Genomic DNA, 26,656 nt, shown 5'->3' on the forward strand with positions numbered 1-26,656 from the left:
AATTTTAAATATTAAAAATTTAAATTTAAGAACAGAAATACATTAATAATAATAATTATTATGATCATATACTCTCAATTTTGACTTTTATGTTTTATATAGTTTATTTTATATACATATTCTTATTAAACCAATGATATTTGTAATGTGAATTATTTTTTAAATAAATTTTTTATCTGAAAATATAATTCAAAATAATTTAATATTTTCATATAAGTTACTTATAATTGCATTTATGTAATTTTTCATTTATTAATAACTATAATATAGAGAGACCTTTAATCCTTGAGAAAGAACATCTGCTGTAGTTGGGCTAGTACAAGGACTATGTGGAAGCCCTACATCTTCATCATCTGAATCTCTTCGTGCTCTAACTCTAGTAAATAGTTCATCCTACAATATTTGTAAAAGTTTGTTGTTTTATAATGTCAAATTCTGTAATAATAAATTTAAAAAAAACTGGAAATAAATATGAACTACAAAATGTGTTTTTCATTAACAGAACATTAACATTCATATTTAGAATTCTGTTCAAGCTTAAAGACTGCTTAAAACAGTCGTAAACATTTATTAATGCTGTTTTCATGTTAAATATTAAAAGGTATGTGGAAATCTAATGAAAACTCAAAGTGATGATGCAATCTAAAAATATCTACCTTGTAAAAGCAGAATTGGGCATAAATTCTCCCCCCCCCAAAAAAAATCTGTATAAAAAGATGTTGTTTGTATGGAAAAATGGAAGATTATTTCTAATCCTTAAAAACCAGTAAAAATAATACAATGTGTTTTAAATGAAATATTTCAATTTTAGTTAATACATCAGAAGAGGGAGAATTATAACTTACTTATTAGTGAAATATAAGTTTATATAGATTTATATATATAATATATATAAATCTTATTTTATAAATCTTATCTTATTTTATTTTATTTAATGATCTTATTTATATATATATATATTTATAAGTTTATATAGATTTTATTTTTATTCAACTTTTTTTCAATTATACATCAAAATACCTCAAGCTTTTAACACCAGATAGCATACAAAATCTATTCTATATTGAAAGAATTGACTTGGATTGGACTTTTGGGATAAGTCAATCCAACACAGATAATTTACCATGAGGTGCCTCATGAGAGAACTTTTTATAGGAAACTAGTGCCTATTTAGTGTTATGTATGTGAAGAAAACTAATGGTTGGCCCCATTGATGAAGTCTGAAGCCATGACCAACTACCGGTGTTCAGAGATGCTGTCGTATTGAAGAAATTGGAAGAATTGCAATCATACAAATAAACTGTCAGTGAATGTTCACGTTCAAATTAAACTTTTTGACTGGTTTAATTACAAGATAAAGTTGGAATGAAAGACTGGAAGTTACTGCACACATTTAAGTGTCACAAAAAAAATAGCAAAATCTATAAATTTACTTGAGTGTGTATAACAACCTTAAAAGTAAACTCTGCTCTTTCTTTTTGTAAAGAAAAATTCTTATTTTAATTTTCTAGAAAAGTAAGTAAATATTTTTTTATTAGAATTAAAATCAAATTGAGATTTTTAAGAAAGTAAATTTATTGAAATGTATTAGATCAAAACAAATCACGTAAAAAGAGAATTGAAAAGACTGTGGTAAATCAAAACTGTGTAAAAACAGAATTAGGTAAATTTGTATTTTATACAATTTTATTAAATTCACATCACTTTTTTATTTTAAAAAATTATGTAAGGAAGAATAGAAGGATATGTTATTTGTTTAATTTAACAAAATGATCTGAATGAATTAGTTTAATATTAATTAAAAATATAATCACTTCATGACAGAATTTAAGCAAATTTTTATGTTTTTAAATAAACTTGCCCTAAAGCCTTTCATTTCAGTTCTAGGAATTGAAAGTGATGATGTCTGTAATTCTTCTAATTCATCAGGATCCATATTAACAGGGCTATGATCATGAGAAAAGATACTATCATGGGATACACTAAGACCTACTTTATAAGGAGGTGAGTGATCCTGAAATCTGAAAGAAATATATATATATAAATTATACAATCATTTTTTTAATGAAATATCTGAATGATAAACAATATTATGATCAATGACAATGTTTCCAATGCTAAATATAAACTGTATTTAAACTAGTAAAAAAATAACTGTAAACTAATTTAATTTTAAAATTAAATGTTATCAAAAATTCAAGTAAAAATTAATCAAACTAAAATATTTTTATAATATATTTTAGCAATTAAACTAAGTATTTGATGAGTATTAAAATGAAGTCTGATAGGTTCTTATTTACTGATTTAAGTATGAACTTGGTCCCTTTAGAGATTGTTCTGTGGACAATCTCTAAAAGAACCAAACTGAGTATTTACATTAACATAAAATAATATAAATGCAGTAAAGTTCAAATATATTTAATTTAAAAGTTTTAACTTCATTTTTAATTGTTACGAAAAAGTAAAATTAGTTTGCTCAAATTTACAGTGTTCTTCATAGCATTACTTATATTTAAATACAATTTATTTACACAGTTATCTTTAAAATTTTATTTGTTATGAAACATTTTTGAATTTCTTAAATTCATATTATTATCTTGAAAAGTAAAAGATGATTTAAAAATGAATAAATACCAATTTAAAGGAAATAATAAATTAAAACAATTCAAAATCATTCTTAATGACTATCATGATTATCAGTATATAAGGAAATTCACAAATTTAATAATAATTTAAATAAAACAATATGAAAAACAGTTTTTATAATTGTGTGTATTCTGAAACCATGTCTTCTTTTATCTGTTTTTATCTTCATGACTAGGTGCATAGATAGACACAGGACATTTCTACATCATCTTTATTCGGAAACTCCTATAGGCCGATACACATTTCGGGCATAAGCCCTGTCGGCATGACTTCCCCAGGATTTCTTGTAGGTGGTGTTGACACGTATACATTCCATTTAAATGTATGCATCTAGTCGTGAAGATAAAAACAATTTTTATAATGTTTCATTTGCAACTTAATTGTGAATTTCGTCACGTGTTCATTCATTGATATAATATGATAAATTGAATCTATAAAATTATCAGTTTTATGTGAAACATAATCTTGAATATATCAAGGTTAAATGATTATAGTATAGAATGTTATTTAATGTTTTACTTAAAAAAAAATAGTATCAACTCATACCAAAATACTGATAAAAGTATTTATTGTCTTATCATCAAATAGTTTATCATCAATAAACTATTGAATAAACACAACAAAAAGTTGTAAATTATAAAGGCATAATTGTGAGTACTTTTGATATTTACATTTTTTCCTTATTGCTTGATGAAGTGAAAACCTGAATATAAAAGGTTTTTTTGTACATATTTTTAAAAAACTTAATAAATTCATTCATTAAAGTTAGCATAAAGTTCTCATTGAAATTTTCAGAAAAAATTATAGAACTAATTGTTTCCAATTTTAAAAAGATATTAATCTTATTTTTCTGAATAAATATTTACTTTAATAATTATCCTTTCTTCATTTTAGATTCTAAAATAGCTCCAGGAAAAGTTTATATCCAATCAATAAATAGAATATTAATTAAAGAAGCTATTTTTTTACAATAAAACAAACATATAAACAATTTCAAATGTTGTAATTATAGTTTTAGAAAATGAAACAAGTTGAAAAATTATATATTAATATAATATGACTAAATGTAAAATTAGATGAAAAATAAAATCAAGAATACTGAATTTGAATTAAAAAAAAGTTATAAATATTTCTGATATAATTTTCTTTGTAATATGATCAATGAAAAATAACAATAGATGTCTTTACATTAAATATGAAAATATATTGAGATAAACTGATCATTGAATATATTTAATATAAAATAATAATATAGCATATTCTTTAGCTGTCTACAGAACATCAACTTCGTTTCTAACATATACTTAAAATTAGAAATATCTATAAGAATACATACTTTTAATCTAATTATTCAATGATTTATAAGTTGGATTCACTGCAATTTTTTTTTGACAAACCTATATTTTATTCTATGGGAAAAGATTTGAAAGCTCCAAATTTTATAGTTGATTTAGTTATAAAACAAGGTTTTTGAATAGAAATTACTATAAAATTATATGATTCAATTCATCAAAAATTTACAAAGAAAATAAATGAGAGTGAATAACTATATAGTAGGTAATGTATGAAAGAAGTTAAAGTAACAAGTGCAAAAATAGAAAAAAAAACTGTGTAAATAATGAAAACATTATAGGACAAAGATTGTCTATAAGATATCATTGCATTTATAATAAAAAAGAAAAGAAAAATGTTTTAAAAATCAAAAATTTACATGTTTCCTTTGGTACTTGAAAAACATTAAAAGAAAGGATATAAGAATTTTATACAGATATAGATAGCATCAAATAGTAATATAGAGAATTAAATAGGATTAAATTAATATTTTGAACAAAGAAAAAAATATGTATTACTAATAGAAATAGTAAAGACATGTATTTTGAAATATAAAGATAAATTAATTAACAGTAAATTAAAAATCCTCATTAGAATTTTGATTACAGTTAATGAAAACACTTTAATAATAAAAAAGAAACCCACAAAATTCAACATAATTTGGCTTATCTGAAAAAGTAAATTTAAATATAATTAAAATCCATCTTAAAAACAAAGCATTAACAAATATATCTCACTAACCTTATGAAGCTTTGCAAAATTTTAAGAAGGTCCTAAGGGGACTGAAAACGTTTGCGATAAGTTAAAATTTTGTGAAGCTTCATAAGATTGGCGAGATATATTAAATATAATTACTATTACAGTAAAAATTTATGAAATTTGAAAACAATATATAAGCAAATTATTTATTTGTGTAAATATTGAAGTCTTAGAAATAGTTAATGTTTTTCTAAAATATACTCCTTACTCCAAAACATTGCTTTTTCTAATAATGTATGTATGTTACAAAAATAATCTGACTTCAAAAAACAATTTAAAGAACTTTTTTAACTTAATGCATTTTCAAAGCATTTTTCTAATTTAGATATTATAAAATTCATAAAAAATGATACAAATTTCTTATTATTGTAATTATTATGTAATTGTATTATAATGTTATTTAAATTTCAGTAATTACCTATTTTCATCATTTGGTATATATTGTAATTCACTAGTTGACCAAGATTTTTTTGAGCTTTCTTGTACTTCTTCAGTTCCTTGTCGTTTTATTCGACGACAAAAAATTTTTCGAACTACCTTAAATGGATGAAATCTTTTCCACCTTGTTTCTATTTAAAAAAAATAAAACTATGTTTTTATTTTTACAAATTAGAAAACAGGGATTAAGGAAATATTTAAATTGATTTTTCACAACTGAAATTGGTATAAAATAAAATTTATAAACTAAGAATATTGGAATAAATTATAATCATATACCCTATTATTTTGTAGGAATTGTAATAAGTAGAATATACCAACAAATAAATAAATAAATAATAAAAATATATTTGATTTTGTATTACAAAATAAATTATAACATATTATAATGCCAAATCAAACTGCATATCATCAGATAAAATGTTACTATAATTTTATCTGAAAATTAACAATTTTATTTTCGAAATATTCTATTCCCTTCATTATCAAATTAATACTTGCTTTGAAAATAAAACTGTTAATCTGAAATCTCCAAAAATTTGTTTGGTTTTACACTTATCATTTTAATTTGTATTAAAATGATGCTAATAATAAATAAAAAGTAATTACAAAATTTACATATTGTATGTATATGGATATATTAACAGATCTAGTATGAAAATGGAACAAATGCACAATTAAAGATTAAAAATTAGATCTTTACCAGTGTATTGCTATCTGAAAATTTCAAATTATATATCCTATATAGCAGTGTTTCTCAACGGGGGCAATATTGCCCCATGTGGGCGTTTTTCCATGTTGGGGGGCGATTAGTAACAATTTATATATTTGGGGCGAAAAACAATTTTCTGGGCGATATAGTAAAACATTATATTAAGAATAATTAGATATTTTATTCATTATATCGTACAATAATGTAATATCACAAACGTTAAGAATACAATAATTGAACTAAAAAGAATGGTGTTAACAAGTACAGATGAATTTTGTGCCCATTCCACGTATATTCAGTCTGAAAGGTGAGAAACTTTTTCTCCTCTCTCCCCTGACCAAGCTATTCCTTTCCCTTCATGACTCCTAAGTTCTCTGAATTCTAGACGATTGCAGATGTGGAGTTAATGGGGAGGGGTGCTAATGAGTAGCAGATTTTAGACTTTGCTTACAAATAATTAAACAAATAGCATTATACTAGTCACTAGTCTATTCAATGCAATACAAATTTGGCGTTAGCCTCGGCCCTCGGCATCGGAATTTTCGAAGTGAAGGGGGTGACAATTTGTTAGAGGTTGAGAAACACTGCTATATACTTTATTATATTAAATTGTATAGTTTACATAAGCACTATCTGCTTATAGTTAAATCAAAATAATGAGAATGACTTAAAATTATGACATAGTTGTAAAGAATGTTAATTCTCCTAACAGCATCACTTGTCTGTGCAGACTTTTGGAACATCTAGCAATGAGAATTTTTTCTTTACTGTAATAGATTATTTGCATAAATATTCAAGCTAGCTTCATTTTTTAGCAGTTTTTTGTTTAATTTCATGCATGTACGTTCTTAATGTTATGTTATGCCTTCATTTTTAAATCACAAATTTTTAAATTATTCAATCCTATTAGTTTTTGTTAGTCATCTTATAGTTACGAACTATTGTACTGTACATCAATATAAAATATATTTATTGACGTAATTGATTTTTGTGCTTTTGAATTCAACCTAATCTCTTTCTAATTGTCTCTGGGGTTGTGGTTGTTAAGATTCAATTAACTAATAATATTTCATAATGATGTGAACTATAACAAGATTAATAACCACTGAAACGTATAGGACATTTATTAAACTTATAAATTAGAATTTACTTATTTGATAATTAATCATATAGAATAGTTTTCCCATATGGTAGTTTTTGACATATGTTTAATATAAATGTAAATCAAATCATAAATCAGTTGGTAAAAGATAATAATGCAGAATAAATGTTTATGTTCTATTCATACAATATGATAACGAGGAGAGTTTAATAAACATCTGGTTCAAAGATATGTTATATATCACTTTCTAGTCATATAGATAAAGTCTGTAGGATGTATTTACTTAACAAAATGTGTATGATGAAGTCAAGCTAATGATATGATGACAGTTTCTTAATACAGTATGTTAAGATTCCTTATTTTATTATAAATAATAAAAATGCATGATTATAATTGCTATAATTTCCTGCAAATAACTATGGGCCATCTGTGTTTTAAAGTTGATTTGAAAGGAGGTAATGCTATGCATTGCCGTGGATCATTTGTTGATTTTAAACTGTAATTATGATCTTATCTAACAGCTTTTTCTTTGTCTAAATTTACTAAGCACATTTTTAAAAATTGCAAAAAATTTGTTTTTCTAACAGAATTGAAACTAATGATAATATCATTAGTATTTTAATTTATTTACTTCATTTTTTAAACTATACAATATAGAAATCCATTTTATATTAAATTAAATAGTAATAATTTAATTTGTATATCAATGTTAAGTCTCTAAATTCAATGAATCCTGGCACCATATTGTCAATTATTTATATATATTTATTTCTTATGCTATGGGGATTTTTGTTGGCTGAACTATTTCTAGATTTCTCAGCAGATTTGAAGGAATTAGGTGCCAATAGTTTATTACTATTATTTAGTTTGATTATTAGCAATTCAAATTATTTGATGTAGTAATATTCTTATGACATGTCCTCAGTAAATGGTGCTAGAATTTTCATTCTGGGGGTGGAGGTGGAGTGGAACATTGTTTTACATGGGAAGGTGTTAAATGCACATTTTACCATCAAACAAACTAATTTTTAAAATCTAGCAATTGATTTTCAGTAAGATATACAAGCAGAAAAACATTCAGTGAGAATGCATAATTACTTGGTAAAAAATCAATTTGTATTCAAAGAAATCCCCTAATAATGGTCAATATAGGAAAACTTGAATAAATTATTTCAGGGTGGGTAAGGAGATTTTAGGATGGATGCTAGCCCACTCTTGCACTGTCCATGCATGGAATGTGTTAAATATTATTAATAAATTAGTTAATAATGAAGAGAAATGTTATTTTAATACAAATAAAATTATTGCATTATTAAATTTTATTCTTTTAATGAATTTTTTTTTAACATTACAATTAATCAAAAGTATTTGAAAAATATTAAAGGAAATCTATAAAATTTGTAATGTAATAATATTTTTAGAAAACTGTTAAAAAAATAAAAATTATTATAATACTAAATCATATATAATAAAAACAATGCATTATTACATTAGAAAATCTTGTAATTTTAGTTAATTCAATCAAACAATGGAGTTTCAGATTCAGTAAACAAAATTATAAGCATAATTTGATATTGTATTGTTTAAAGCATAAACTACATATTTCATAAATATCAATTTAGAATCTGAGATATTTTTCATTTTATTCACTTTATTAATTTTTAATGTTATTTTAATTCTATGTATTGACTATCAAAAAGAAAACAAAATATCATTGCAATTCTAATGTATGAAACTACCGTGTAATAAATTACAAGTAGTTTAATAAAGCAAACAAATATGTTTTGTTTAATTTATATATTTCACAATATGCATTAAGATTTTAATATTGTTCTATTCTATGTTCTGATAAATAATGTTTTGTTTATCAGCTTAAAATATGAGAAATTGTGCATTAAAAAAATATTAATTTCTGCAAAAATATAAATGCAAAAACATTTTAAAATTTTGTGTTATATTTTTGAAATATAAGCGAGGTTGAGGCCAAAGTTTTAAACACGAAAATGTGTACGTCGGACATTCAGCGCCGCTTTCCTGTAAGCCTAGAAGTTTGACAATGGCATTTGGAATGTCAAGCAGACTCCACTGAGTTAACAAACACCATTGTCAAACTTCTAGGCTTACAGGAAATCGGCGCTGAACATCCAACGTGCACGTTTTCGCATTTAAAACTTCGGCCTCAACCTTGCTATTATGTTGATTTGACGGATTTATAAAAAAAAATGATAAAGTTTTTTAATAATTTTATTTAGTTATAGGTCATGCATTTTCAGATATTTTATTTAAGTAAGTTAATTAGAAATAGTATAAGTTGTAAATTCTATCTATTTAAAGATTTACTTCATAGTATCATTTAGATTGAAATTAGTTTTAAAAAATTTGTTACATTGAGAAATTTGTTATACATGTGTTTTTTTTTTTTTTTTAAATTAAGGTTTCATCCATTCTTTAATATCAGAAAGATTTAATTAAAAGTTTGAATTTGTTTATCGACATGAGGTAAAAACATTTTCAATAAATTTGTTTTATATTGCTTAAATTATATAATTATATAATGGTCTATGCATGGGGCACATTACATATTTATACAATAGCAGGCATGGTTAACCTATGATCCTCTGTCACTTTTTCTATGGTCCACATAAGACGAAATATGCTTAAGGATCTTGATATTAAGTAATTTAAAACTAGTTCACGTATCCAGTGAACAAAAATAATAAGGCTATAAGCAATAAATTTGAAAATTAGTTATTCGTGGTATTCAATATAATAAACGTCTTAAAGTCCGACGAGTATATATTCATATTTCCTTTATAAATTAGAAGATTTGGCAATTTGTGCAAATTGTTAGTTGTAATTAATGAGTTTAATTAATCAAGTTGCAACATTTAGGATTTTCCCCAAATATTGAAAAACCAGTCAAAATGTTGCAGTTTCAAAGTTCTAATTTTTTTGTAAATAATTCATGTACAGTTTTAAATGATTAAAATTGCATTTTAAATTAAATAAATAAATAATATTCACATTCATAAGATATATGCACTGTAGATACATCACATCAACATATTTTTTTTTGTAGGATTTAAAAACAAAAGAAAATTGCCATAATTTGTATTAAAATTATTTAAAATCATTGATAAACATTCACTAATGTTATAATAAATCATAATGTCTCTGAAAACAAATGGAATATCAATACAAAAAAAAATTTTAATTTTGATAAGCAGAAAAACAACATACAAAACAGGTTTTTAAAGGAAATACAGAAATGTTACACTGGGTCATATAAATGCATTTTTCTGTAAGCTACATTCTAATTATTATTTGTTCATAAATACTTTTAAAAAATTCAATTTATTCTTGTTTATTTATTGAGAATATTTTAGTATAAATTATTTAATATACTACTAACATTTATTATTATCATTAATTTATAAATTTCAATAGAGATTAAATATACAATTTTAAAAGAATTTTTTTGCAAATACAGTATTTTAGAACATAAAAAAGTAATACTTTAATGTTAGTATAACATAAGAAAAATTAAGTAAATTGCGATTTTGCAAAATATAAAATACTGGTTTATTACTGATGCTTTAATAAATTTTATTTATTTATCTTTAAAAGATAGCCTATTTATAATATAACTTGAAACTATAAAGTTCAAACAAAATGATATATTTGCTAGCAACCATTGTTTATATTTCATCGATATTTTGTAAATATTTAAAAATAAATTCTTGTTTAATCTATATAATGAAAAATTTTATTTTCTTTTAATCTTAGATTCTTTTCTAACTTTCCTGGCAAAAAGTTAAAACTGTGCATGTGTGTGTAAAAATTTTCTATAACAGATGGAACATTTGTTATAAAAAATTTTTAAATAAAATCTCGTTAATTATTATAAAATGGCAAAAAGCTTAATTTTGAGGGTAGAGAAGAGTTTTTATAGAACATTATAAATGCTAATAAATAAAATCTTCAGTAATTAAGTCTGACCCCACTTGAGATATGACACACAATTATCCCCCTTGAGCTTTAACGACAAAAATTTAATAGCATCAATTTCCCTAATACACAAACCTCCCTGAAAAATTTCAGGGAGGGCTTGTGTATTAGGAAATCTTCAACAAAAAGGCACAGGAATTAAACTTCAAAGTGTGTGAAAAAAAAATTTTACCATACAAACAAACACCCATATATACAGAAAAACCCCTGATTGTTTCAATATTTCAAGGTCCCCTGAATCCAAAATTAAAATCTTGGGGGGATCATTTTTTGACCAATCTTTATACTTTCCATCTGATATATTTTCATTATATTTTATGTAAATTTTTACATATAACAAAAACAAATTATATTTATTATAGTTTCATACAACTGAACCATTCAGGTTATATCTTTTATGTACTTTCTTCTTCTTATAATAATAATAAACAACAACAGTAATAAATTATGAAAATAAACATTAAAGTATTTGATTATTATAAAATTTACGTTTTTAACTGGTCAATACAAGTTAAAATGAACAAAATTACATTAAATTTAAATAAAAGCATTATCAGCAATGATAAAATAACTTTTATGTAACTGTTTAATTAATAAAGCAAACGTATATTGAACTTTTCAGAGGGACAAAGGTGTCCCTTTGGCCATTCTAGGGTGGCCTGAAAGTATGGATGTTCTCATGTTTATATTTCAATATGAATAATATGATATTTTTATTTTTATAAAATTTGAAGATTTCCAAGATAAATTCTAATATTTTCATAGATCTGAGACTAAATTTTCAAGTTTCAGCATTTCCATTAATTAAACATAGATTTTTATAAACATGTTCTAATATTTCATCCACATCAACTTTTTGGTTTTTTTTAAAAGACTTTCTTAAATTAGAACATAAGAATTAAAAAAGACTTTCAATAGTCGATTTATTTGATATTACATATATTTAAGAAATTATTAAAATTTTTCAGTCTAGTAATTAAAATAAAAAATATTTTTCATAAAGAATTTATATTTATATCTACAATCAATTTGTTCCTTAGGAGATTAGAAATTAATTTAAATTTAATCGTTTTCAAGACCATAAATATTTTAAAATGAGAATTACAATTCTGCTACATTGATTCAAAGGTATTACCTTTTATGGATTCTAAATCTTTTGCATAATTTGTTCACTCGATCAGCTTCTCAATAATTTTAGGATATAGAAATCTCAAAAATCTAGATCTTTTTATTTATTTTAAATTATAATAAAAGAAAGCTAATTACCAAATTCCTTCGTACTTCTTTTAATTTCAGAGACGTTACATTAAACTTTAAAACACTTTTTAAAATACATAATACTTACTACTGAATTAGTACTTGCATGAATGACTGAATGAATAGAAAAAGAGCAATTTTTGGATGAAGTGCATTTCTATATATTTTCTTATTTAAAAAAAAAAAAAAACACTTATAATTTGTTCTAATTAGGTTTAGTAATTATTATTCTTATTTCACTTATATAGTTGTATGCTTATAAGGACTTCTCTTATTGACTACCATCAAAATTGTTCTGTTCTATATATAACAGTTTAGAAAGTGAAACTTGTTTTGTATGCTCTATTAGTCTTGTGTAACTTAAGGAGTCTGAATTTGGTCTTAAAAAGTTGAAGAAGATTAAAAAAGTATAAAAATGGAACATAGGAATAAATTGATATTTAAAAACATTTTATTCATAAAATTACTAGCTGCAATATTGATTATACAGCTAGTAATTGGTAGCCGTATAATTAAAATATATGTATAAACACTCAGATGCAAAACTTAAATATTATACACTGTATACATCAAGTTATTACAATATTCAGTACACAAGGTGTATTGCAAAAATATAAGGCCATCCCAATTTTTTGGAATAATAAATTTTTATTACACTTAAAAAAAATAGTGACAGAAATAAATGTGGATGTAAAAGAATTACCTATTCTATTTACAATCAAAAAATAATAGTGTTGCAAAAATATAAGGCCTGCAGCATTTAATAGCAAATTACCATTTTTCAAAATAACCTTGTAAACTCTATCTTAAATAGAGTTGACAAGATTTTGCAGCATATTTAAATCAATTTTTTCTTATGCAATTACAATTGCAGCTTTGAGTTGTTCAATACTGTGGTATTGTTTTCTCCTGCATACATATCTTTAGCTATTAGATTCCATAGATTTTATGTGTGATTCAAGTCATGGGAATAGGGAGATCAATCCATGACCTGAATGCAATTATCCAGTAACCATTGGTAAGTGAAGTTTGCAGTGTGAATTGGTGCGTTATCTTGTTGCAATTGCAAGAATGGGCCTTTCTTTTTTTTTTTTTTTTCCTCCAAATGGCAGAAGATATATATCCAAGAGATTATGATACCCAACTGCCTTCATTCAGCCATTTAAACTGCTAAATTGATTTTTCCAGACCATCCAAAACCTGCCCAATTCATGACTGAGTCTCTATCTTGCTGACACTTAGTAAAACAAACTCTTATCTCCTAAGATTGTGCCAATAAAATTGCCAACTGTTGGGATCAACCAAATTGAACTTTTTTTTTTATCAGTCCAAATAACTTTACATCATTTTGAAGTCCATGACATTTTTTCTTTGACCCATATCAGTCATTTTTGGTGGTTGGTTGGTGATGGTGGTGTTTTAGATATGGTGCTGCTTTTCTAGTTTTATATACTAGATGTTTTGTTTATTTTACCATCTGGGAAAGCATGAATTTGGGAACTTTAGCAACCAGCCTTTGTGTTTGATCAAATGATGTTCCTGTTGTCGTTATTTCCCAGATAATTGCTGATTTCTGATTTCTTGTCAACTTAGAAGGCCATCCTATTTGCTTTTTCTTTCTATATCACACACTTAGTTTAATATAATTGACTACAGCACAAGATCTCTTCAGCTGCTTTGCAATAGTTCTAGCAGAACTTCCATCCTAATTTAGTACCCTGATTCGACCACATTCAAAGGCAGTTTAGGACTTAAGTAATTTTAGCAATGGGTGGAAATGTCACAACAATTAATGGCGATGTAAATTCAGTTATGCCTCTGTTTGCATTTACAGTGTTCTGCCATCTCTTTATAATTATTAAATTATAAGTAATAGTGATTTTTTTCTTTTGATAAATCATTCAAATATGCAACTAGCCTTATATTTTTACACCACCATTACTTGTGATTTTATGAATAAAAAAATTTATATTTTTATTTTTGATTGTAAATACCATAAGTAATTCTTTTACATCTACATTTATTCTGTCACTAGTTTTTGCTTACATGCATGGCCCCCACATGGTAGTGACTGACCAGACCCTAGTCAGGGAGCCTGGGTTCGTGGGGAGCCCAGTATGAAGATGGCCAGCTTGTATTTTTGACAGTTTTTGGCACTGAAAAAAGCCCAATTGGAATTCTGAGTGTGATTTATGATAAAATACTTCAGGACTTATTTGCCAATATTAGTCTTGCAATTAAGCTGTTTTGTACAGTGCCAGTAACTGTTTCTTCAGCTGAGAGGCCTTTCTGTAAACTGGCAAATTCACTGAAGACATGGCAAAGAAACTCAACTTGTCAGGAGCGACTAAATAACCTAGCAATTTTGAGCATTGAAAATGATTCAAGTGATGTGATTGAAGCATTGAAACAAATTCTAGTGATGTGATTGAAAAATTTGCTTCGGCAAAAGTCAGAAAATTTACTGTGAAATAATTTAATTGATAGTTTCTTGGGTTTTGTCTTGTTGATGTGCTTTGTTTTTCAATTTCTGTCATTCTTTCAGTTCTTCATTTCGTTTCTTGTGTTGGTTCCTATTTTGTTTTTAATGTCATGTTTGTCATTGTAAAATTTGTCAGTGTAATTCCTCTATTGTCTCTAATAAATCTAATCTATGTTTTTGTGAATGAAAATAATATTTTTTGTTATTTAACTGCCTTATCATATCCCAAAGCAGGCACAGGAACCAAGTGGTTAGGTCCCTTACCTTACAGCACTGTTTCAAATTCAAGTGGTGAGAGATGGAGGGGGCTCGCCAATGATCCTAGTCTGGGGACCCCACTGTAGGATGTGTTTTTATCACATGTTTACATGTGATAAAAATTTATTATTCAAGAAAAGTTAGGGTGGCCTTATATTTTTCAACATTCCTTATATGTTGTATTAAGTCCATACATTAATAAAAACAAATTCTAAGTAGATTATAAATTGTTATCCAGCAATTTATATATGCAATAGTGTATGTTTATAATACAGTAAAATCTTGGTTGGTACAGCTATTATCAATATAACAATAAATTCCTCTATAACAATATATATAGTTTCCTATGAAATTTGTATTAGCTTAACATAAAGTAATATTTTTTACCATGATAAATCTCTATTTAGCAATGCATTTTTTTTACTGTACCCATAAAATACCCAGTATTTTTCTTTCTCTACAATGATGATAATGCAGTAAATTAAACTTTAATTTTGATCAGTAAGCATCGGCACAAAGTAGAGTTGCCAGATTTAGTATGTTTTTGGTATTTTAGTGCTTAAACTCATTTAACATAATAAAATTCTCTTACAAAGTATACAGGAAAATCATAGTGTTGCAAATTTTACTTAGATCATTTTTGACTAGGAAGATTCAGGTTCTTACTGATGTTTTGAATTTTTGATATTTACCATGTACTGCAGAAATAATGTGCAATAAAATCACTTAAATCTTGTACTAGTGAGACTAATTATACCTGATTTTTTGTTCTAACATTGTTTAACTTTATAGAAATAATCTATTTGCAGTCTGACAACGTTAAATGAGGAAGGTGATACTTTTTAAAAAAACTCTCATTACAATAAATCTCTCTACAACAATATTTTTCTTGTTCTGCTAAATACCATTGTAGAGAGATTTGACTGCATGTATTTATATACCATAATATATTATAATTCATACAACAAATAGAGAGAGAGAATTTGAGTAGAAGAAATTAACACAGTAAAGATGAGAGTGAAATGGAAGGATGAAAGATACACTTTTTTGAATTTACTTTTGCAGCAATCGTATTTTAATTATATGATATGCTGTATATGAATTAGTTACAGTAAAACAATATAAAAATTTCTAAATAGGTACTTCAACTATATAATTTTGTAATAATAATAAATGAGGGCTTTTATAATATTATTGATTTAAAAAATTTATTCCATAAATCATTTTATAAGTTTTTAATTAAAGGAGGCTTTCTTTTTATTTGAAGTTGAAGGCAACACATAACATAAAAAGCTTTTAAATGCTAGCAAGATTACGTTGCTCTGTTTTAGATACAGTAATTAATTCAATGAATAGTTAATTGCCTTTCAAAGTTATATTCATTGTATATTGTTAATGATTTTATTTTATAAATATTGTTTAATATATATAATATTTACAATTAAATTTTGAAATATAAATATGGAATTAGAAAAATCTGAACATTTAAATTAAAATTGGATAATTTCTGCACTAATTGTCTAAATTTTTATATAGTAAAATATAAATAAAGTTTGAGGCTTATTCAATACATATTTAAAGAAATTCATTTAATGAAAGATCATCATTTTGATAATTTAAATTTGTTTTTTTTACTTGTTACATATTAATCTTTAATTTATTATAATTTGAATAATTCAAAAGAGAATTTCTTTAAGTTTGTAAATCTTAATACTAAAAGTTTAATAAATTGTAAGATTTATATGACGACTATCATTATGGTAAGTATAGGATATGGATTTTTAGGCAATTTGAAATTTTATGAGCTGTCTATATCATAACTGAATGATAGATAACAGATAATATGTAGCTTTTATGATTTATGTAATAGTCCTACAAAATATTTATATAAAAAGATATATATTATAATTTTAGTCAAAACTTAATTATATAAATTTTATAATTAATTAATATTTTTATATAAAATCATAAATTTAAGATTTTAGAATTGATCTTAACCCAAATTTAATTTTTCTAGTTATTAAAATGTAGGTTAATGTTACCCTAGGTATACAAAATGGCAGCTCGTCTCTGACTCCAGCATACAGAAGCGAGGAAACAGTGGGGATGCACGTTTTCTAAACCTAACCTATTCTAATAATTTAGTTGCTAATAATGATGATGATTTATTAGAATAGGTTAGGTGTAGAAAACGCCTGTCCCCACTGTTTCCTCGCTTCTGTATGCTGGAGTCAGAGACAAGCCGCCATTTTGTATACCTAGGATAACATTAACCAAAATGTAATATATAACATAAGAGAAATTTTAATATAACAATAAATGTAACGAAAAGAAAAAAAAAAACACTATAAAAATATTAACTAATAATCATTATAAAATATTGGATTCATCTATTACATTTGTGAATTATTTTTTTTTTAGTTCTCTTAAATTATAAAAGATTTTTATTAATTTAATGTTTGATTTATGACTTGGAATTAAAATTATATTAATTAATATAATTTTAATTATATACTGGTAATAGTAAATTCTAAATTTGATTTACAGTTTGATCTTTTGATTTTTATTATTATTATTATTACAACTAATTTTATTAAGTTTAACCAAATACATAGTTAAAATCTTATATATTAATCAACAAATCAATATTTTTAATCTAAATAATTTGCATCTTAAACTTTTCAAATTAAATTTCCTTATTTTTGATTTAAAAAATTAAAATAAAATAAGGAGAAGTATATTTTTAAATTGTTAAATCATGTAAATATCTTATATAACGAAAACTTTTTAATAACAAAAATAAGAACATATTGCAACAATATTTACATTAAAATATTTTTATTTCTCTTACCAAGCAGTGGTAGTAGATATCCAATAAATAAGCCAATTAAAGAAGACATAACAAGAATAAGATATATCAGAAGATTAGATAATTATCAATATTTCTATCATAGACTACATAAGATAATAATAATAAAAGATTACTTTATATATTTAAATATATTTTTTATGTAAAAGATGAATTATCTATACAAATTAAATTAAACAATAAAATATACATTATATTTACTTGATTTTAGGAATATATAAAAATTATTAAGTAAATTTATGTATTAAAAAATAAAATTTTGAAAGTATACAGATATTTTTAACTTAAAAACTTACAGTTTTTACAAAATTTTAATCTAATTTACTAAGTTACTATTTTGATAGGAGATACAAATATTCAATCATAAATTAAATTATAAAATACAAAAAACTAATTATTTTAATATTTAGAAAACATTTTCTATTACATAAAGGAAAATATTTTACTGAATATTTTGAACAAATATTATACCAAAGAAGAGAAAAGGTTAATTATCAATTTTTGATTAAATTCATTGATACTTTGGGCAAATTAAGTACTGCATTATTTTATTTTTTACTCTCTTATAATACTTCATATTTGGGTTCTAAATTACCCAATATAATGTATGAAGTGATTCATTAGTCAAATGATTATTTTATCGTATTTGAGATTGTTTACGATATTTTATATGTAAATATATTTAAGTAAATCATAAATAAAATATTCATATTTGAAAATTTATAATATAATATATACAGATAAAACTTTTACATGAAATATTAAATATTACATTTAATATTTTTAAAAAAGAAAGAAAATTATAAAATTAAATTCATCTGTTTCTTTAATGTTTAAATAGTAATATAAAACTTTTAACATTTACTGGATAAATGCAATTTATATTTTCTCAATTAAAAATGTATTTTAGTTTATTAACTTTAACTTTTTAGACGTAGTTTTAATCTTTGAAATGTTTAATGTTTAAATGGTTTGAAAATATCTACTGTTGATTTCAGAAATATTTATTAAACTGTGTCTTAAAATATAGGGTGGTTATAATTAAAGGTGGTGTTTAGAGTTCTGGATAGAAAGAACTAATAGACCAAGTGCAACCAAATTTGGTGTGCATGCTTCCTGATCATGGGATTTTTATTTTGCACATAAAAAGTTTAGTTCCAAAAATTTGGTGCCTATGTCACTGCAATTTGCATATTAGATAGATTGTCAAAGATATTCAGGCAATAAAGAAAAGTTGGACACAAAGTGCAATGATTTTATTGTAATTTAGTATGTTGTTTGCAGATTTCATGAGTTGTAACTCTCCATATAATCAGTGGTGGATTCAAATAATTTAACAACCAGTTTGTTGTACTAGTGACCATTTCATTATCATAAAAAACAATATTTATTTATAAATTTTTGTGCCGAGCTTTACAGTATATTTTCACACCTTGTACGTACATTGAAAAAATATGCAAAATAATTATAACAGTAAAAATAAACTAAAACACACAATGTAACATCTTAAAACAAATAGCATGTTGAAAATGGCTAGACCTCATTGCATCCATCAGTTATGAATACCCAGATGAAAACAAATCAATGTCATCCATCAATTGGTTAAAAATATTGCATAAAAACTTTGCTGACAAAAAGCAACAATAAAACTATGATTTAAGATATTTCTGTATTGCCTTTTGATTAGCATAATCTTTTGTAGTTTGCTTCACTTTTATTCAAAGGCCATCCATTACATGATTAATCCTTAACCCTTTTCCGTATCTGGGACTATCCAGCAACAGAAAGCAATATTTTAATATTGATATGCAAAATTATCCTAGAAACATATTTATTGTTCTGCATTTCCAGATCCAGAAAAACAAATATTTGTGCTTAGAGTTTATCACTTGTAGCCACGAGTTGAACGGAAAATACAGATGTTTGATAGGTGGTGACAGTTTAATTGCAATTGCAGCAACAATGAGTTCTCATTTACATTTATTACTCTATTGCATAATTTCTTTCCATTCCAGTCTACATTGAGATGTTTAAAAGTTAGCAGTCTTTTGCAAACAGACTTTTGCAATAAATTAATAAACAAATATTAAAAGTACAATTTTAACAACTGGTTTGCTAAACTAAAAAGTTTTTAGGAAGAAGTTCTGCAGAACTGGTACAAACTTGTGCCAATCCCCTACACATCAACAAGCAAAGCCTTGTGCCTTGTGGTGAGAGGGAAAGGGTATTTAAGGAAGCGCAGATTGGAAACAGGATCTTTTTTCTGATGGTGAGAGGTTGCATGGTCAAAACGAAATATCTATGTTTTATGTTAAAGTGTCCTTGGGAACCGGGGATGTTAAAGTGTCCTTAGAAACCATTTTTTGTTGAAGTGTCCTTGGGTTGAAACTATATGCAGATTTATATTATCAGATTAAAGGAGAAATTCATTTGCATCGACAAAAATACTCACTGGATACTTATGACTGTGTGTTAAAATTAACGAATAGCCAGGGCCAGTGGAGGACCTCACCTAAGAAGTATTATTCCATAGATTCAGGTAGCAAATAGTAAAAAGGAGTTGTATCACACTACAATTGTCATACAGACTAATTCTTCTAGTTGTGGCCTCTATGTGGCCTAGTGCACAACTTGCAAATTTTTGTATATATATTACTTGTATATAAACTTAATTATAAGTAACTTTTTGTTGTCTCTCTTGTCTTATGGTAACCAAACCTACACATCCACGCAATAGTCCCACTATGGGTTATTGTGATTTCCACAACTGCAAATGATTTTTGTTCAGCATTATAACCAGAAGAAATTTTTGTCTGTAGAGATAAAAGTTGCAACATTTGTCACAAAATTTTCAATACTGTAGGCTGAAGCATGTCAAATTTTCATATCATATATACACTAAAGCTGCCTTAAAAATTCTCTATTTGCTGCTCCACTAAAGTGGTTGCAACTTTCTCCATTTTTGCTGATTATACTGATTTTTGGTTTTTTCTTGGTTTCACATTAAAAATTTGTTTCCTTGAAACACAATCATTTTCCTGAGATTAATAATGATCAGAGTACCTTTTTTGAAGAACTTTAAATGTTTGAATTCATTGAGTGCTGCTGCTTCTTTGATAGTAATGAGTAATATATGTGATCAGGAAATATAAGCACCATGATTTATCAGTAATTCACATTTAACATGTTTTGCAACCCTTTTTAAACTCTAAAGTTGTTCCACAACTTACATAATAAAAAAACTGCACTGACATTAATGTCAAATTTCTCCATTGGGAAATTTTTGAACAAAATTTTTCATTTGTGAAATGTAAATCCAGTAGTCAGGAAAGTATGCATACCAAATTTGGTTGCATTTGTTCCAATAGTTCTTTCTACACAGAGCTCTAAACATCATTTAATTATAACTGACTTTTACAGTTTAATTATTAATAAAAAGAATATATAAAACAAATACTGTAATTACTAGTTTAGCCATAAAAAATTTTTTAAGAGGATCATAGGATTAAATTTTGCTTGAGTGTGGGTGTTTGCATTTATCAAATTTTAATAGAATTATTATATGAAGATACATTGTAGCCTATGTATATTTATTTAAAATTAACTAATTAAATATAATAATAATAATACAATACATTTTTTTACTGAAATATTTAGTCTTTTAAACATAAAGGAACATTTATTAAGTCTTTAAATTATGTAATATTTTAAATAGTCATTTGAATTTGAATCATATCCTGAATTTCTTTAAACATTCATATGACAGCTCTTTCTAACATGAAGTATTTTTAAATTTTATCATTGATTTTTCTTACTTTTAATCAATAAAAACCCATAATAAAATTTTCAAATGACAATTAATAGCAACTGAACTGTGGGATAGAAATGTATAAATTGCAAGTTGCTGATATGAAAATTAAATTATAAAAATATTTAAAAGTTATTTAAAATCTTAAGGGTCATCTCAAATGAAATGCATGGAAAGTTATTGAATTTTCAGATAGCAATTTATTTTATTTATTGTAATACAAGGCAAGAACCCAGACATATGGGTAAAAACAAAAAAAAGCCAAAAATAAATTACAAAGCAACACATTAAACATCCATTAAGCAAATATAAAAAAGCACAGTAATAACAACTTTAAAGAGAGAATCAGGCACTGAGATAGGGTGGTGATATATAAAATAAGTAACCAAAATAATACTAAACAAATTACCAAATTTTCAGATAACAACAACTCTAAGAAATATTAAATTGTGTATTTAAAAAAAAATTACTATCGATTATAACGAGTTATTTCGATTTTACATGAATTAAATATTACATGAATAAATGAATTATTTCTACCAATTTTCTGCAATAATAATAATATTTAAATATTCTTAGAATCTGATCAAAATTTTTTAAAAGAAGAGTTAATAGATATTGTAATATGGAACTTAATATTTTAGCCAAAGTATGGTTTGGTTAGAAATACAGGAAATCCTTGTTAATTAAAACTCGGATAGTTTGAAATCCAATTAGTTTGTAACTGTACTGTTTGTCCTGGCTGGGAATATAGAGATTTACATGTTAAGGAATTCAGTTAGTTTAAAATGTAGTTACTTCAAAATTCAAAGTGAAAATTCTGTCCGAACTGTGATGTGTGAATGTTAACTCATTCGATTAGTTCAAAATGCTTCCATACTATAAAAGAACAATAAACTAAGAACAACTCTAATCTGGTCAACATGGCTTTGCTTTTACAGTAACACATTTTCAAGTGTCACCTTATCCACGGAATACCCTTTTCTCTTTTTCATAAAATATGGCTGGGTTTTGGGATTGCAAGATTTGGCTACAAGTAACAGACTGAGATATTTGTATGGCTGTAGGCTACTAGGTTTGGGTGACTTACTACTTTTTGGGCTACTTTAAAAATAATTTGGGCTACATTTCCAGGAATTCTGCTTGCTTTTTTATAAAACCTATCTTGCAATCTGTGAGATTCTCACCAGACATGCTGTTACTTGCAGTTTACTTATATTATTGTTACAGTAATTATTATTAACAAAAATAGCTTTTTATATATGTAACCATATTCCATTTGCTTAATAAATGTGCATTAAATGGCATTTGACATATTGTACAGAAATGTGTAAATCTCAGATAATTCAAAAACTTGATCATTCGAATTCGCGATTGTTTTGTCCCTTGAATTTCAAACTAATGAGGATTTCCTATATAAAGGCAAAAAATTTCAATCAAACATAAACGTTTGATTGAAAACTATTAATTTAGGAATATATTTTAAATCAATTGAGTTACATACAAATATCAACATCTAAAATTCGATAGTTATATATTAAAGCCGAACAATTACTGGAATATGTCAGACTATAATTTGGCAATCATTTGGCTTTAATATTGTTGAGTTAAAAATTGATTTATGTTTTTAAATAAATGCATTTAAACATGAAATATGCAGATTTTTATTGATTTAATATAATTATTTCATGAGTTTTGAAGGACAAATATATTTATATGAATAATATATATATATATATATATATATATAATATGTATTAGGAAATGAAATATATTTTATGATAAAATGATAATTTTCATTAATACACAGTATTCTGAACTGTGTCAATATGTATTTAATTCATAATTTATGATTGAAAATGGATTTTTTATGATAAAGTTTCAGATATTTTTTAATTAATGTATTTTATTCATATAACTCGTGGCAGGAAATTGTTTAGAACAAACCTTTTATTTATCTTACTGTTTACCCCAACCTACGGAACATCTATGAGTGCCCTTAGGTTGGGGTAAGCAGTGACAATATGAGTTCATATTTGCATTTTAAAATTGCCTTTTAAAATAGATAAGCTGCAAATTAAATGCTTGAAAAATATTAATTAGTTTCATGCTTTTATTTAGATTTAGGATAATTTTATAAAATTTTATTTTCTATTGTAGTTACAATAAATTCATAACAATATTGATACGTTATATAATACTTAACTATTAATTAATAAATAAAAAGCAGTTATAGAATAGGAACAAGTGCATTCCTAATTCAATACTTTTATCTTTCAAAGTATAATACCAATAAAAACAATTTGACACTAGTGTTTTTACTAAACACAATACGTAAAACATCACTTATTAACCAATTTAATGATTTAAATATTTTAATATATAAACTTTATGATTCTGTGCCATATTTCAAAATTAAGTACTGGTATTTAATTAGTATGATTTGGAGTTTAGATAGTATACCCCTAATTTTTACCATGCAGACGTGTAGAGTAACACAATGCAGCTTTGGATAGTATTGTTGAGAATGCACACTTAGCAAAAGTTACAAGTTCAAATCCCATTCCCAGATGTGTTTTTCCTGATATTTCAAATATTAATTAGTTGATTAAAAAGTTATTTTGTCTTTCAATTTAATGATAGATAGTAATTTGCTTACGACAATACAAAATTCAAAATCATTAAATTAGTTATTAGTCAGAGCTCATATATAGTATATCTTCAGCACAAAAATACCCAATAAGCATTAATAAAGACACTTTATTCACTTAGGAGAAAGTTTCAGAAGTCATTTAAAAATCTATTAATATTTTCTGTTCTTATTAACTCCACCAGATCATCAATATCAAAACAATTAGATCTGATGCTTAAATTATAAAACATTAATAAGTAATTTTAAATAACATCTAAAAACTTATCTGAGTGTTAATTTGATTTGAATTGTAATTTAAATAGACATGAATGATTATCAGCATCAAATATTAGTAAAAAGAATATTTTAAAATATGTTATGAGAGAACAAAATCAAATCATGATACTAATTATCAACTAATTAGTTTTAATGCAGCTAGCACTATCATAATATTATGTAAAATTATTTTCAAACCATACAAGTAATCTTTCAAATACTATCCTTAAACTCTTCTGCAAAATACTTTTGAAGGTAATGCAGTATATGTATAATAAACATATATACAGTGTATATTTATTTTAATAAATAAAAGAAATAATACTAGTTTCCTACGTAATTTTTAAATATGGGTTTTTATTTTATATTTGGTTGAATATAATATATTTAAAAAATCTATTTTATATTAGTAAGTATGGTTGCTGTGTATACTAATTCTGTGTGTATCATCCTTGTAATCCAAATAATGATTCTGGTAGACAATCATTATTAATAAACAAAAATTTCCCTAACCATTGCTGTATGATCGTCTACCAGAATCATTATTTGGATTACAAGGACGATACACACAGAACTATTTTATATTCTTGCTTTAGAATAAAAATAAATTGTTCATATGCTTGTTCTCAAATATCAAAATTATATTGAATTTATATGCCGATAATAAATTCCACAATTTAAAAGATGTCGTCTCTTACAACTATAGTTTTAATTTTACTGTGTTTAGGAAGGATTTTTGTAACTTATATATATATTACAAAATTCCTTCCTAAAAACTGGGATTTTCTAAGCAAAGGCTTTATTTATAGAGGCTTCTCATATTCTTTCAAAAATCATCAACCATTTATTAAAAATACTGTTTAAATAATAGAAAATTTGAATTTTCTAACCAAATTACTTTCAAACAGAAGTGAATCATTGCAATTTCATATTTGCAGTTTTCATTTTTTATTGTTGTTATTTAAATACTGTCATAAATTATGCCTAATTATTAAATGAAAATTATATTTCATTTATTTATTGGTTTTGATTTTAGAACATTTCATGGATTTTTATATTTTTCTTCAATCAGTTTATTTGTTAGAAATGTTTTTCAAAAAAATTAATCAGTTTAACATTAAGTATGAACAGTCAACAGTTTTCATATTAAATGTGAAGAATAAAATATGTTTATTTAACTCAATCATTTTTTTAACTTTTCTAAAAGATTTGATCATTTAAATAAATTTATTCAGCAACATTATTTTAAAAATATTGTTTAATTATATATTTAAACAAGGTATTGTTTTGAGAAGTATATATTTAAATAAATTAGAAAAATATATTAATATATACTTCATACTTGCCACTGTCAGCATCTGGCATGCTCTGTCAGTGGACACGACACTTTTCCCTTTTGTATTAGCATTTTTAAAGAATTTGATATTATCACATAAATGCTTCATTTAATGAGTCTAATACCAATATATAGTATATACTGACGATATTGTATGCATTTTATTATGAACAACTGAAGTGAATCAGAACGACATTCTCAGATTCGTTCAATTGGGAACGAACCAAAATTGATATTTTTATATACATGTTATATATTTATATATACAGAGATATTATAACTAATATATAGAAATTATATATATATTCTAACATCTTTGAACACTGTCTCTAGTGATATTTAATTTTGAAAGATAGTTTTCAAATATGCTGGAAGTTAGTATCTTTATTTGTCAAAGAGTTGAATAAAATTTAAATTTTTTTAAACTTTGAATGAATCCTAAGGATTCTTAAAAAAAATGTTTGGAAATATTAAAAATTGGCTAATAATACAGTTTGTTTTTTAAAAACTTTAAAGTTTTCTTTTAAGTTATTTTGCAATAAGAATATATACTGTATATGCACTCCAAATATGGAATTGCAAAATCCATAATGCATTCAGAAAGAATGAATTATGAAATCTTTAATGAAATATGAATAAAAATATTCAGAAAAAATTTAAACTTCTTTTTATAAGTATTTATAAAAACATTTGGTTATTTATGTTCTGATATTATATTCATCACTTGTTTTGAATCAATTT

The 26,656-nt window shown here is 24.7% G+C and overlaps 1 protein-coding gene across 2 annotated transcripts in view; it reads right to left on the bottom strand.

Annotated features, from left to right (window-relative positions):
• Positions 1–26,656, bottom strand: part of LOC136976620 (enolase-phosphatase E1-like) — a 51,134-nt gene that overhangs the window by 17,870 nt on the left and 6,608 nt on the right. For both annotated transcript variants that reach the window (XM_067271957.1, XM_067271956.1), the window contains 3 exons: positions 5,156–5,306; positions 1,862–2,021; positions 277–393 (listed from right to left, as the gene is read on the bottom strand). In XM_067271957.1, the coding sequence (XP_067128058.1) occupies positions 277–393; positions 1,862–2,021; positions 5,156–5,306 (428 nt within the window). The remainder of the gene's footprint in view (positions 1–276; positions 394–1,861; positions 2,022–5,155; positions 5,307–26,656) is intronic.

Source organism: Centruroides vittatus, unplaced genomic scaffold (genome assembly GCF_030686945.1).
Source record: "Centruroides vittatus isolate TY-2023 unplaced genomic scaffold, ASM3068694v2 contig_417, whole genome shotgun sequence".
NCBI lineage: Eukaryota > Metazoa > Arthropoda > Arachnida > Scorpiones > Buthidae > Centruroides > Centruroides vittatus.